This window comes from Euleptes europaea, chromosome 4, assembly GCF_029931775.1.
Source record: "Euleptes europaea isolate rEulEur1 chromosome 4, rEulEur1.hap1, whole genome shotgun sequence".
NCBI classification, from domain to species: Eukaryota; Metazoa; Chordata; class Lepidosauria; order Squamata; family Sphaerodactylidae; genus Euleptes; species Euleptes europaea.
This window is the reverse complement of record NC_079315.1, coordinates 38,227,755-38,243,636: the sequence shown is the minus strand read 5'-3', so window position 1 is coordinate 38,243,636 and position 15,882 is coordinate 38,227,755. Positions and strand designations below refer to the sequence as shown.

The 15,882-nt window shown below is 40.4% G+C and overlaps 1 protein-coding gene across 1 annotated transcript in view; it reads left to right on the top strand.

Annotated features, from left to right (window-relative positions):
- Positions 1 to 15,882, top strand: part of CNTLN (centlein) — a 286,353-nt gene that overhangs the window by 59,236 nt on the left and 211,235 nt on the right. The window contains exons 4-6 of the mRNA XM_056848744.1: positions 5,693 to 5,827; positions 6,444 to 6,623; positions 10,258 to 10,391. Of these exons, the coding sequence (XP_056704722.1) occupies positions 5,693 to 5,827; positions 6,444 to 6,623; positions 10,258 to 10,391 (449 nt within the window). The remainder of the gene's footprint in view (positions 1 to 5,692; positions 5,828 to 6,443; positions 6,624 to 10,257; positions 10,392 to 15,882) is intronic.

Sequence of the window (15,882 nt, the reverse complement as noted above, 5' to 3'; positions counted from 1 at the left end):
GTGACCCCACTACATGCCCAGAAGATGGCCAAGATGCCCTCCCTCTCATGATCTGCCTAAGGTAATAGAATCAGCATTGCTGACAGATGTCTACTACACTAGCTGCAAGAAAGTAAGTCCATTCTAAACCAGCATTAGAATCCCAGGCCTCTGGTTTGGCAGCTCCTATCCAGGCCCTGGTTCCAGACCAATTGGTATCATCAACCTCAAAGTCAATGAAGCTCCCAAATGTCAGGAGAGGATAGACAAACACTAGCCTAATCAATGGAACAATTGGTTTACTAAGCAACTTCTTGATTGCAAGCCTTTCTACCACCTTCTGCATGCTGGTATCATTATTCTTTTCCTCTTCTTGGTGCTGGCTTTTGTCAGTGGTTGAGATCCCTGCATCCATCATCTCTTCCCCTTATTAGGACCAAATTGATTTAACCTTCAGAGATGTTGTCTTGGCTACTTACTCTGCTTGACACCACAATATGTCAACCTCTGGCTTCTCCAACTGTAGATACACATCTTTTGACCATCTGATCCAATGAAGATTCTATGGATTCCAGCAAATCAGACAAAGCTTCAGACTCCTCACCAGTGTCATTTGTCGACTACCTCAAGGCCCTCTCTCCCTCTGAGAGCTTCCAAATGTTTGTGGAGCAGCTCATCCAAATGGCTACTTCCCTGGGCTTGCACATTAAGCAGCAATCACTGAAGGTCCAGGACCTCAAGTTTCAGCTTATCAGAGGCACACCTTCCAATAGCTCTCCCCATGCTGCCTGCATTGCTTCATGTGGCTAAGAATGCATGGAAGAAGCCAAGCAGTATGCCACCAATTTTGGGGAAGCTTGAGAATCTTTACAAGATGCAGGATATGCTTTCCTTTTCTCTCACTCTCCACCCAATTCAGTAGTAGTACTCAAGACAAGGCTTCATGCTCAGCACCTACTTATAAGGAAGTGGAATAGAATGGGAATAACAGTATATTCTGCTGTGTCATCTCTGTGTTGCTGAATTACTTAGACTGCATGGCACATAGTAATTTTTATGGAGAAAAAACACTTGCATCCTTAATAGTTTGTTATCAGACAAGAAAAGCTATATAAAAAGGTGAAGTGCTCCATCTTATAAAGCAGGAAATCAACATCTATCACATGGCTGTCTATGGTCCCAAGATGATGGTCACGTCAATCTTGGTTGCCATGCATGGCTGTGATCCATCATAGGATCTGCAAGTGGTGCTTTCTCAGTTACTGAGGAATTCCCATTGGGGAAAAAACAATATAAATATTTAAATAAATAATTTTTTCTTCTTGTGACTCCTGACCTAACCATATTACTAGAATATACCAGATTGCAAAATCCTGGAAAACATTGATTGTGTGCATGCATTTGCACACACACATATATGTATGTAAATGTAAAGGGCATTTAGAAGCAGTTTGGCATGTGCTATAGTTCAGAAATATTTCAAATGCAACAGAATTGAATCGATCCTTGTTGCTGTGACAAATGGTTCTGGCAGTGGAGAATGCAGATAAGCTGACAACACAGAATGAACACTGCAGTAGTGTAATTTGTTTGGGGGGGAGTGGATTTCCAACACTGTCTATATAGTGAGTTACAAACATTGCATATTTTAATTAAGGCTGCCTAAAATTTAGAATAATTTTTGTAATGGTTATCCGGAACTCAATTTGCATGTTTTGGCGGTACCAATTCCCAGTGTTCATGCTTGTATAGAATATAATCATCATACTTATATTCTGTTCTTGGTTGAAGGAGTTTAGGCTTAGATATACATAGTAGGGTTGCCAATTGCTCGGTGGTGGCGGGTAAACCACTGCCCATCCACCTGGCTGCCCGCCGGCCAGCTGAGGGCCGGCGGGCACGAGTGCGCATGCGCCACTTTTGGGTAAACCTGAAAGTGACGCGGACGCTCTAACACCCTCGGCTAAAACTCTATGGAAACCATAGAGTTTTGGCCAGGATCGCTAGAGCGTCCCCGTCACTTCCGGGTTTAAACCGGAAGTGACGTAAGTGCATTGTGCGCGCGGGCCTGCTGAGCCAGGCGTGCACATTGTGCGCTAAGGCCATGGCCCTGCGACACTTCCACCAGTGGAGCTGCAGAGCCTGGCAAGCCTAATACATAGGCTTATCACCCTTTATCTTAACTGCGATCCTGAGAGATCTGTTCAAGGGAGGTAGTAATTTGTCAAAGGACACCAAGTAGTTGAGTTAGAATTTAAATTTGGACATCTTGGTTGAATCCCATCATTCCTAGTACTTCACCATATATACAGCTTTCCCTATGTCTGTCTTCATCCTTTTGAATTTTTTTCACTCTTAGGGCCAGTTTGTACAGAGCTGTACATTTTCTAAATATTGTTGAAGGCTTTCACGGTCAGAGTTCATTGGTTCTTGTGGGTTATCCAGGTTGTGTAACCGTGGTCTTGGTATTTTCTTTCCTGACGTTTCTCCAGCAGATGTGGCAGGCATCTTCAGAGGAGTAACACTGTTACTCCTCTGAAGATGCCTGCCACAGCTGCTGGCGAAACGTCAGGAAAGAAAATACCAAGACCACGGTTACACAACCCGGATAACCCACAAGAACCAATGTACATTTTCTGTTCACTCAACAAGTCATGACCATGTCATAGTACTCTTCATGCTCAAACAAATGTTGATGTATGATCCAGCAAATGTAGATACAGGCAGTCACAATGTCTGTCCTTCTGAAAGCTGGAGAAAAAAGTCTGTGATCTGAGAGATTTCTTCAGACAAAAACTGTGATTGTCCAGCTCATAAACATTTGTTCTTATGTGTTGCTCGTGACAGGAACAGGCTTCTCTCCTTCTGCAATCTGTACCCAAGTCTCAAAATCAATGTAAAGAAAATATGCTCCCTTGTTTTTTCTTAGAAGATAAAAGTTAAGGATGAATATAAGTAACAGTAAACCTTTACTTTCTCTTCTGTAGTGCTGATCCGAAGAGGCTAAAGCTAATCTTTTTGTCCTAGACCTTTTAATCTTTTAAAACCTTATCAACCAGTTATACTCTAGAAGGGTTAAAACAGTACTAGCTGCCTCATTATCTCTACGTGAAAATCTTTGGCTTGCTGTGCAAATCTATATTAAAGCTTCTTTTAATAGGTCCAATTGAAAGAAACATAGTTCTTGCTTCAAGCATTAATTAACATTAATACAGTTCACTCTTAACTTTTACCTGTCCTGTTTATTAATTTTTTTATACCTTGATTAAATTAAATTACAGAAGAAATGACTGTAGAATTAAGTTTTTAAAAATCTCTATAAGGTGAAACCTCAGTAAAATGTTCAAGGTAAATGGGATTTTTTCATTGGAGGGAAAAGCAGCTTGTTAAAGGGCTGCCATTTAAGTTTTGAACAATTATGAGAATGAAACCTGGCTCTCAGAAGGCTTAAACAGGCCGCAGCAACATACTGGCTCCAGGCTATAGTGACCTCCTCCCAAAGTCTTTGTGGTCTTCTTAGAGAGATCCAAATACCCCTTATTTGTAGCCCTTTTACACATTTTTTAGAAACGTATGGCAAAAGCCAAAGTCTATCAGTTCCTGTGTCTCTACATCGGCATGGCTTCTCCTCTTCCTGGATTCTGAGATGCATAATGGATTTGGTGCCAGTATCCCAGTCTACTACAGCTAGCCAGCCACTCAGGCTGGCTGGTACAGCTGTGACTGAGACTTTCTTAGTGGTGGGAATTGCTAGGATTGTGAAAGTTACGTACTACTGTTAGCAAATTTGGTGGCTAGAAGTAATATAAAAAGCCTGGAAGAAAAAGGGGGACTCTGATGGGAGGAGTACAGAGAAGAAACAGTATATCCTAGCTCAGTGAACTCCAAGGTTTCTGGATGTCCATTTGTTTCTTCCCCAAAGCAAATAACCAGTGCTGTCTCTCTTCTACTTCATTTGAGAAGGAGTGCTTCAGAAAAACCCTGGAGGAGAAAAACCCTGGAGGGTACTGAGTGATGGGGCTGTAGACTTGTGTTAATACACTAGAGAGCAAAGAAAAGAGTTAAAAGGAGGGGGAGTTTAGAGAGTATAAGCAAAAACAAGGGTACAATAATGAAAAATGGCTAACCGTGCAATCCTGAGTGGGTGGTGGTGGTTCTATGGTGGCTGGAGGCAGCGGAGCTGCACTGCATCCAAAGCAGCTTGCTGCCGACTCAGCAAGCCAAAAAAAGGTAAAAAGATTTTTTAAAGCCCTGTGGACCTTCCCATAGAGTTCCACGAGACTACACCATAAACTTTGCAGGCATATCTTGACGGTTGCAAAATGGCACATTTTAGTCTCGAAAGGGGTTAGGAAGCTGCCTAAGGGCGCGCCCTTGGAACGCCCCCCAGGACGCTGGCGTGGGGAGATACGCTGGGGAAACACCAGTGGGAGGCCAAGCTGGCTTCTAAGAGCCAGCTGGTCCAAGATCACCCAACAGGCTTCATGTGGAAAAGTAGAGAATCAAACCTGGTTCTCCAGATTAAAGTCTGCTGCTGTTAACCACTACACCATGCTGGCTCCCATGTGATAGGGTGAATAAAAGTATAGTAAATGAAATGAAAGCTGAAAACAACTCCAAGGTAAATTTCCTGCCCTGGTTGCCCCATTTTACATAGAATGCATAGAGAAGTGGCTACAACTTTTCCCTCTTAGGATGTTGTCACCTACCCATTAGTGTGCTTCCAAAGTATAGCCACTTACCACTTAAAACTTTTCTTTCTATTAGAAAAAGAGCACCTGGGGTACAAAACAACCCCAGAAATATACTGATTAAAATACCCCTTGATTTTTTTCACAGAGAACACTGTTCCATGGAAGCATTTTTAAGTGATTGTGTAAATGTGTTGATAGTTTAAATATTTATATTCCACCTTCCCTATGGCTCAGGCAGCTTAAAAATCACAATTCTGGAGAGATACAGACCCTCCTGAAAATCTGATGACCCTTACCTATAACCTGGAGGATATTTCCCTCCCCACAGAGAGATAGGGTAGAAAAGTATCCCAACATATAATGTTAGAAATTTATTAATTTTAGATTTTTTCCTTTAAAAATTATGAAACTTTTTGTATTCTAATATCTTGGGATCAAAACAGTTTCTGTTGTTTCAAATGGACAAAATTATACAACTTTATAAAGGAAAAATAGTGAGCTATATGTAAAAGGGGAGGGGTAAATGTACTCAGAAGAAACATTCTGCCTCATGTAAAAGTGTGTTTTCAGGCTCTGGATTTTTGGGTAATGTGAAACACGATGACGTTAGTCACCACGAGCATTTTTTGGTTTTGTGGGAACATTGGAATTTGGCTTGAGGTATGAGTATACTCCAGAATACTGTGTGTGTGTTATTTTACAGATATTCCCAACACTGGTTTCTAGAAATTCAGATAAGATGGTGCAAACTTTAAAACTTTAAATAAGTGACAAATATATTAGTATTTCCCCCTTTGTCAGCGTTGCAAGCTTTTTTAGATATCAGACATGACACCATGCATTTACCCTGTGGTACGATACTTGACTGGAAGGTACAAAGAAATAAACGGATAACGGATAATTATGTCAATTGCAAATTGATTTGCAGGATGCAAATAAAACCTCAACATTCCATGACTGTGTTGGTTGGTTTTTCCCTCCCCCTCAATATTGTATTAATTATGCTTGCTCTTTCTTAGAAAACATCTGGGCAGCAAGAAGAGATAAACAATCTGGTACTGAGAAAAATTGCTGTAGATGAAGAAAATGTTGTCTTGAAGAGTGAACTCTGTCTCTTGCAGCAGAAATTTACAGATAAAATTGAGGAACTTAAGGTATGTTGACTTGTACATAGTATGAAGATGGCCCCAGCTTTGAAGTAGCTCTTTGAGCTGCATCAGTCTTTGTGGCACAGAAAGTGACAAGCTGAGAGGAAATATAGCCTTAGGCCTTAGCCTGTACCATCCAGTCTTCTCTCATGCACAAAACTCGAAGAAAGATGCTTTAAAGTAAGGAATCCATGCTTTATAACTTTCAGATAAATAGTTAATGATGGAAATGGAGCAAAGAAAGTAGGAGTGTGAAGATGTGGCTTCGTGTAATTAGATTCTGATGGGACTGGCATTATTAATTGATAAAGCAGAGGTCTGGGAGGATATGTCTGTGTGGGTCTCAAAAATAGCTGGGGACAGCATCAAAGGCAGCTTGATCAATTAATGGGCTCTTTGCAAATGTGTACTCATCAAAGCTGTCATCCAGCTAAAAAATATGACCCCTCCACCTGCATGAAAGAGGCCAATAAAAGTACACAGGTGACCTTGGCCATCAAATATAGAAGAAGCTGCTGTGAGGGTAAAACTGCACAGTTTATATTTGCTGATTAGCGCTCCCTTTTTTCCTCTCCTTCTCCCCCCCCTTTTTTTTATCGGCCCTTGTGGTACTGTTCTACAGGACACTAAGGAGTGTGCAGTGAGAAAGGAAGAGCAAAGCAGGCTGGTTATAAAAAATCTGGAGGAGGAAAATGAGGGATTAAGTACACGCTATGCTGACCTGCTAAATGACCTGGAGAAACTGAGGAAGCAGGAGGCACAATGGAGAATAGAAAAATCTGGCATTGATGCAAAAATAAAGGTATGAGAAGGAACAGGCTCCTGGATGTGATTTCAGAACTGGCTTCTCTCAGGCATTATGCTACATGTTATTTTCTTTAAATAACAAGTTATATATTCATAACTACCAGTGGGGACTGGCATTCATTTACATTCCTTCACTTAAGACCCAAAGCTTTTTAAAAATTGATGTTGCAAAGCAGGAAACTGACTTCAAATAGCCACCCTAAAATGTAATCATTAAATAATAAAAGATATTTCATTCAAATATAAACATGTAATTTTAAAAATGTTGGAAATAATCCTGTCACTCCAGAATTCACCCTCCCTGCCCCCAAGTCAGATTGGTATCCAGATCGTGTGTCCCAAAGAGAAGAACCTGTCTTGATCAGACCCAGTGATCCATCTAGTTTAGTGTTTTGTTGTCAACTAGAACACATTTACTTGGAAGAATGTCCCACTGCAGTCAATGGAACTTACTCCCAGGTCAGTGTGCAGAGGGTTGTAGTGTTGATTTCACATATTTATTTACTTCATTTATACCCGGCTATTCTTCTCAGTGGGGACCCAAAGTGGCTTACGTTGTACTCCTTTCCTCCATTTTATGAGGTAGGTTAGGCTGAGAGTGTGTCTGGCAAAAGGTCACCCATCAAGGTTCAATGGTAGAGTGGGGATTTAAACCTGGGTTTGCCAAACCCTGGTCTAACATTTTAACCACTACCTATACAGTGGATCTGATATAGTTTTATTGACAAGAACTGTGTTGTCATCCTTAAACTTTTTTTTGTTTTAATATTAACCTTCAAAGGTCTGTCAATGTAGATTTTTAGATTAAGGTATCATATTTTTTAAAAAAAATATCTGCAGTGGTCATGATAAATAGGATGGCTCTTTTCTGTTATAATAGGGCTTCTTGTACACACAGAGTTCAGTGCACAATATACATTTATAGGGAATACATCTTTTAATTGTTTTATTTGCATGATCAATTTAGGTTCTGTATTTTTAGGTTAAATTCCTCTTATAGTTATACTTATTTGTTTTTGAATTGGTGGAATATTCAGGAATATAGAAATTTGAATTCTGTCTTATAAAGGCATATCTTTAGTTCCATAATAAAGATAATCTTTATTTCCATAATGCTTTGTTCCTAAAACATTATGCAGAAGCAAATAATCTTTTGACATCTCTCCAGTTGTATTTATACTGCAGTTTCAGGGCAGGTGTATTGCAGTTTAACTATCATGACTTCCCCCCCAAAATCCTGGGGATTGTAGTTTGCTGAGGATACTGTGACAGTTCTTTATTAGAAACCCCTAGTTTCATTCTCAGGACTACAGTTCTCAGGGTCCCCTCTGTAGAGGGAATGACAGTTCCGCCAGATTTAAACTTAGCTAACTGCCATTACCTATACCCAGTACCCAAAAAAACAGCACGATGGCATTAATAGCTCAAAATCAATAAACAGGTTATAAATCAACACTCAAAATACAGATTTTAGATTTATTTTGAGTGTTGATTTATAATCTGTTTATTGATTTTGAGATATTAATTGTCAATATAATCGGTTGATGCCCTTGTCCTTTTTTTTTGTGTACTGTTGAAAGTTTCAGCATAGGTTTTTCATTTTGGTATAATTTGCATATTACCTGTACCCAGTCAGCCCTGGGGACATATCCCATGGGAGGAATGTGGAGTGCTACATATGTAAGGGGATTAAATAAGTTGTTTATATACCACCTGGGTCATTCTCAAGTCTTGCACTGGTTGATACCGTTGCATTGGCTCCTTAGGTACTTTGGACCCTGAGTCATTTAGGGCTTTGAAGTTCAAAATTAGCACTTTGCATTGTGCCTGGAAACAAATTGGAAGCCAGTGCAGATGGTATAACACTGGCTTAATATGGTTTCATTGGTTTAATATGGTAATATGCTTTGTTTAAAATATTTATGCCCCCATCTGTCTGTTAGCCTTTGTCAGTTTGCAGTCATGGCCACGACACATAGTTAAAAACAAGAGAAAGTACAAAAAATAATGGCAAGTTCTGTTGGTTTTCAAATAATTTAAGTTCTGTCTAGGAGAACGTTCTGTCTCAAGAATATCTTTTGAAAGGGGGCAGTATGACAAGTTGTATAAAAGGCCATCGGAAGTGGTCCCTTATGAACAGTTTCTGGAAGACCATTCTAGACCATCAGGGCAGAAGATGGTGAGAGTCACAATTCATACATGGGTTGTCACAGAAAGAGATGGTCATTCAAATATGTAGGTTGCAGGTTATGAAGGGATTAACAGTCCAGACCAGCTCCTCAAGTTGAATCTTGTAGTTAAATAAGTACCAGTGCAGTGGCTTAAAGACTGGTATAATACAATCAAACTTACTTCTTACTGTAAGAAGGTGAACTGCCATATTTTGCACTAGTTAAAGCTCTTGGTCTTCAGGGGAAGCCCAGCACAGAGCCTGTTATAGTAATCTCTAGTCTACAGAATCATGGAGTAGCATGGCCAGGTTAGTAGGACCCAGAATCCCTTCCTCAATTTAGCCATGTATCCATGATAATTTGGAATTTTCTATTCTCTGCTGACTGAGTGAGCGTACAATAGCGACTAGTTGTGCTGTTGCCTCACCATTGTCAGCACTTCTGCTGCAGCAGCATCCTGATTTATGATGGAGAGGTTAATCTCATTCATGTTAATTTGTTAATGAACATTTCATTAGGCCCATTATGATTAGGCCCATTGCTTCAAGATCATTATGATTGTCCCCTCCTTTAGCATATTTAGCCTCTACAGAAGCTTAATCTTTCTAGTTGTTCTTGCCCTTGCTTTGCCCCTCCCTTCAATTATCCTGTTTCCTTTGCAACAATGATCTCTGTCCTTCCTCCTTTCACCCATTTGACCCAAAGTAAATTTGGATCCAGGCCTGTGCAAGAGGGTATCAACAATTTCCTTCAGCATGGTGTAGTGGTTAAGAGCGGTGGTTTGGAGCGGTGGACTCCAATCTGGAGAACCAGGTTCGATTCCCCCTCCGCATGAGCGGCGGATGCTAATCTGGAGAGCCAGGTTGGTTTTCCCACTCCTACACATAAGGCCGGCTTGGTGACCTTGGGCTAGTTACAGCTCTCTCTGAACTCTCTCAGCCTCACCTACCCCACAGGGTGTCTGTTGTGGGGAGGGGAAGGGAAGGTGATTGTAAGCCAGTTTGAGTCTCCCTGAAGTGGTAGATAAAGTTGGCATATAAAAACCAACTCTTCTTCTTCAGGAACGCTAGGCATCCTTTATGTATTTTTTTGCATTAGTTTGGCATATGATACTAGTGTATGAACATATATGGGAAAAAACTAGTTTTCCAAGTCTGCTTTGCAGAGACAGATACACCAAGCAGAACTGAACACCATTGGCTCGTCACTAGACTTATTATGTTATCTAATTGTGTTATTAGGTGTATAAGTGCAGTTACACTACATTATGAGTTGTGCCATTATATAGTGTTTGGAGTTCATTTAACCTGTTAATTTGTTTGACTTATGATCATTAGACCTTTTTTGTCTGGTTTATTATATACTGCCACTCTTAGTCATTTTATATAATGCGGTTTACAGCATTATTTTTATGTATTGGTTACTCTCTCCTATAAAAAATAATTACATGTTTTCTAGAATCTGGAAGCTGATTTAACAGACGCAAGGGTGCAAATGGAAATCTTTCACAGTAGATGCAATGATTTGGCAACACAACTGGGAATTAAACAGACTGAATTAACACAAAAGCATTTAGACGTAGCCAGAACCAGGTATGTGCGCCACATTTTTATAAAGCATTTGTGAGCATGCTCATTCAAATGAATATGGTAAATGTCCATTGTTTGGGATTTGTGGAAAAATTCATTGTAATGCCAGTCTGCTTTGCACACTATGGAGAAAGTTTAGACTGTCTCCTGTTTATGCAGTCTATCTTGGTGCCTTTTGGCTTCTATTACAGACATTATTTTAAAAATGCATATCTTTAATTAGCATTGGGTCAGAGAGTTCTTATTCTCCACTGAAAGTCACAAAACATCAATATGATTAGTAACATAAGCAATTAATTTGAGAGGCTAAATGCCTGAAACTGACAAAAGTTTGAAGCCTAACTTTCACTTTTTAATTAGAGTCAAGTCTGACAGGTCAGCAGGAGCCTACTGCTGAAGGTTTATAATGTTGTGATTTCAGCTTTTATCTGAGGTTTTTCACATTTTAAGTTGGATCATGAGGATTAATACTGCATGTATGAAATGTGAAGGAAAAAGCTAGCCTGAACCACTTGAACCATGTAAGCTTTTGATATAGGGCAATCCTATGGTCCAACTGACTGCTATTATAACGGAACTTACACTGGGGTAACTTGTTATTACCCTATGCTGTTCTAATGGTAACATCAAAAGCAGTTAAGAGCAGTAGGAAGAAGGCAACATAGCCATGCTTACCCTAGCAATTCCTGTACACCCTTCAATCACAATATTGCTATTGAGGACACTCCCACATTAGTGTGGGAGGCACTGATATACATTCAACAATACCAGTCTTATGATAATATTTTTTAACTTTAGCCACTTGTTTTCTGACACACATGACACAAGTATATTGAAGAAAATGCACACAGTTCTTATACTTAAGCAGTTAATGTCATAGCTCATAAAACCAATAATGTCCAGAGGTATACATTAAAATTTCCTAACAATAGAATGATCCTTTGGCTAGGGAATGTGCCAGTGTCACACAACAGATAGACTACCACTTCCAGTTTTACACTAGTGAGATATGTAGCCCATTAACCAGGTGAAAGCCAGCAAATGGAATCCAGAGGATATAGGCCCCTGAGGAGAAGAGTCCAGGTCCCGCTGTGGGACTGAGGAATCTTCACAGATAGTGCCAGTAGCTCAAATTGTGTCTGTATGTTGTGAGGAGAATCAATTTTTTTTTTTTGCAAAGGGAAAGGAAAACGAACCATTTAGACAAGAAAGAATAAAACTTACAACATTAAGCTCAAAAGCAGCAATGCGATGAAGCTGTACTTAGTTCACAGTGAAAGAATATTTCAGTGCAAATCTGGTGAGGGGACTGAGTCCCACAAACACGATACAGATATGTAGCCTCAAGGTAAACCTTGTTTTTTGAAATGCTCACTGCAGATAATTTCAGATGACTCAGGTCTACAGTAATTGTGAAGTGCCAAATTTTCTGAAATGGAAAATTTTCCAGCACTTTATTTTTCTGTAGAAAATTTCTAAAAAGTACATAAAATCAATAACAATAAAAGAATGGCATTGCCAGAACAATGATAGGCAAACTTTGTCTAGCATTGGAATTAATGTTTTTGGGGTGATTATCCCTAGGAAATGTGTGGAAGAGAACATTGATTTGTAAATGGAAGGTGGGAAGGAATAAAACCAATGTCTTCTCTCACATGGTAGAAGTGGTACTGTAACCAGAAGTCTGATAGGGAACTAACAAGTAATGCACGTGATGCTCCAAAGAGTGACAGTGAAATTGAGGTGTTCCACTGACCTATGTGGATGAGAGTTAAATTTTGTTTGAAGAGACGAGTAGACAGCCACTTCCAAGGATTGATGCACAGTTCTTTGGGCTTACTAAAATTGATCTGTCCACCGTTTTCAGCTCTTTTTCTACTATATTATATTTACTTTTTACGTATTAATTTCCACATAAAGCTTTGGATTTGTTTTAATATTACATTACAACCATGCTTGATTTTCCCCCTCCCATCCACATACGTTAATTCTAGTTTTTGTTGCTATTAGGACATGAAATTAACACGAAATTTTAAAATTTTGTTTACTGTCTATGTCAAAATAATCATGCTAATTGAGATCACACTCTATTTAGAACATCAGAAACTTTTCTGGAAAGATTTTTAGTTCAGACTTTTCTGGAAAGCCCCCATAAGTGCCTACAGCTCCACAGAGCAACATCCTGACTGCATAGGAAGAGAAGCTCACAGTGGGGTCACTGTTGTCTCTCAGAAGCCTCATCAGTGACTGTTACCCTTTCCCCCTCAGCCACGTGCAATGGATATTCCCAGCCATATAGCCAATTGTAAAGTCCCTATGTGAAGTAATGGCTCAGTAGAAAAGTACAGATACACCCACAAATTCATGTGGCTATATTCTCATCAGACTTTGTGGTTTCCCTCCAATGTATGGAGCCCTACTGCTAGCGGGGGGAGTTGAATCAAGAGGATAGTGAACTATTGGAGCCCCCTCCCCCTTTCTTGTGGTGCTTCCAGTGAAAACACTGGGGATGAGATGAGATGAGATGAAGACTGTGGGCCTAGTGGCATGTAGTCTTAGTGAACCCCAGGAATAGTTTTCATATAGCGCATTCCTGAAAGGAATGCCTGCGCTGGGCTTAGGAGGCAATCCAGCGGCGTTGCCTCCTAAAGAGTCAACTCTGCCCGGCGCCAAAAACCCATGCAACCCTCATAGGGTTCTTAACAAAAATAAAAAGGGGCATTCCCGAGCCAAAAGTGTTTGGGAGGCTTACTAACGCTGGCGCTGTTACGCCCCGAGAATGCCTCCCGGCTTGCCGCTGGGGCCTGTGCTGGCAGGAGGTGGTGGCGGTCGGGGAGCGGTGCCTGGCCCTGCACACCGGCCCTGGGGCCACTCACGCCGGCGTGCGCTTTCCAGACGCCGGCGGTGTGGCCCCTTGCGGCGGCGGAGGCCGTAGTCGGCCTCCTAAGGGCTTTAAGCCCATTTTTCAGGAATGGGCTGTTAGGCGTCACAGCCTGAAGACCAGTGAACTGAGTAACTGGTAGTATGACAGATATGCAGCTGAAGTAGCCAAAAGTTTATCGAACAGCATTGGTGGTGTAACCATTTTTGAAAACACATAAAAGTTTGCAGGGGTTCCTAACCTTGTTTAACCTCTGGGCACTTCTGGAATTTTGAGAAAGTGTAGTATGTACCACTACAAAATGGTTGTCATGAGTGCAACCTACCATTATATTTAAGAATCCATTTGAAGGTGGGTGTATGTTCAGTTTTTTCCCAGTCCTCTCTTTTCATCTATTTCTTTTATTCTTTGCTCTTATGAGAACAGTCTTGAGCGCAATCAGTTCTAATAACAGAACAACAAAAAAGAGAGTAACAATAACAATAAATATGTATATGACAACTAGGGCATCAGGTTGCTCAGATCTGTTAGATTTAATTACATGGGGAAAAAACTTGGCAACTGCCAGGGTGATATTATCATCGCTTCCACCAAATAGAAACCTCCCAAATTACTTTAATCCAATATGCTCTGGACAACTCATTTCAGAAATGCACAGACCAAAGCGCTCACTGCCATAAAGGCAATAATCCGATTTTTCTATTCTAAAGGTGGTCAATACATTCCTGCTGCCATTACTGTTTTAACAGTAAAGTAGGATCACAGTTTCTATATGGTGCGCCTATCTGGGTCGAAGAATGGAGAATCTATCAATTTCCTTCTGAATTATTGTCTTCGTAAAATTACTGGTGCTCCTATGTTGCTGGTGTATCATTGTGTGCTGAACTGGGCCTTAGCTCCCTTGAAGCTCGGATTTGGGCTTCAACCTTTAGATTCTGGGTTAAGATTTATTTCTCCATGGAGCTGAATGGATATTTACATCTCCTAGCTGACTGTTATCAAACCCCATAGAGTAAACTGGTCGAATGTCATATCCAATCTTCAGGAATCTCTCTTTCTGATCTAAAAGAGCATGGGTCATCAGCAGCTCTTTCCTCCATCTTGAGCTGCTTGCAAAAATTGGATTCTGGAAGTACTAAAATTAGAGTACGTAGAGTGTGCTCACCTCTATACCTAGGTCTAAACTTGCCGCAATCCCTCCCAATGTATTTGATTTTCTGATAATCCCGCGATACAGACGACTATTTATGTTGGCTGGACTGAATGCCATTCCATCAGGGGAGTTAATAGGTCGTTTAAATAGGGTACCGTATTGCGAGAGAGTATGTCAATGTGGTTCTGGCCAAATAGACACTCTTCAGCATGCTTTGTTTAGCTGTGACTTGCTTAGTGAGGCTAGAGACAGATGGATAAAGCCTTTTGTCCAGGAATCTGTCTCCAAATTGGATAATTTGAGGGTTATTTTAGCAGGGGTGTATTTTAATAGTACACTGGCAATTGCCAAATTTCTTTCCCAATTAAGATTTAAAAATATTAATTTCTTTATGGGCTAGTTAGATAGTTACTTTTTTCGTCTTCTAATTTTGATCTCAGTGTGACATTGTTCAGGGCCGAATTGGTCATGTGAACAATATCATTAAAGTAAAGAAACCTCCCAAAGTGGCTATAAAGTTCTGCTGTTGGGATTGAATGAAAGATAGCCAACATAGGCTTGCTGGTATTTGGGAACTATCAAGTAGTCAAGATAGACTGGGCTGGAGTTTTGATACGCAAATAAAGAGGAGAACAAACTCTATGTGCCCAGATTCTGGTACTGAGCTCATCTAAGGCATAGAGGCATTTCAGAATCAGATTTCTAATAGAGGTCAGACTGAGGTATTCAATATCATTAGGGGAGATCCCCATACAGTCCAGGTGAGAGGTTACTAGTTTCTGCCAGGTTGTTCTAAAAGCATCCATCCTCAGTAAAAAGAGCCCCCCTGTTTCTGGGGAGGAGAAAGTTAGCTTCAGCCAAAATCTAAAAGCAGATGCCCAGGCCCTTGCTTCCAGGGAGTGCTTGCCTAGTTCCGATCTCAATACAATTCCTGCCTCACAATGTGGAGCTCCCCTGATTCTTCGAAAGAATCTAACAGAAAATATATTGAGCTGGTCGTGGCAACCAGATATCCAAATTGGGACACCGTATAACAGCTGAGCTCCCACTTTAGAATTAAACACTGAGAGTGCCACAGGTATATACTGACCTCCTTTAGAGAGAAAAATAACGAGTTAGTGCATTGGTTGTTTGAGCAACTAACTGTTGGGCCTCCTCTATATGTTGTTTCCATGACAAGTACTCCCAGATATCGAAATTGTTTAACTTGCTCTAACTTTTGCCCATTGATTTCCCAGTTATAAATTGGAGGTATATGTCGCTTACTAAAAATCATAATCTTGGACTTGTAATTAATTTCCAATTTTCCCCAAAAACCATACTGAGAAAAAGAGTTCAGAAAATGCCAATGGCCAACAGGAGCACAAGAGAAAAAGAGGGTATCATCTGCATATAGTAGTACAGGAATTTCAATATTAGCTAAAGAAGGGGAGTGATGATCGGGTGATTTCAACTTTGCA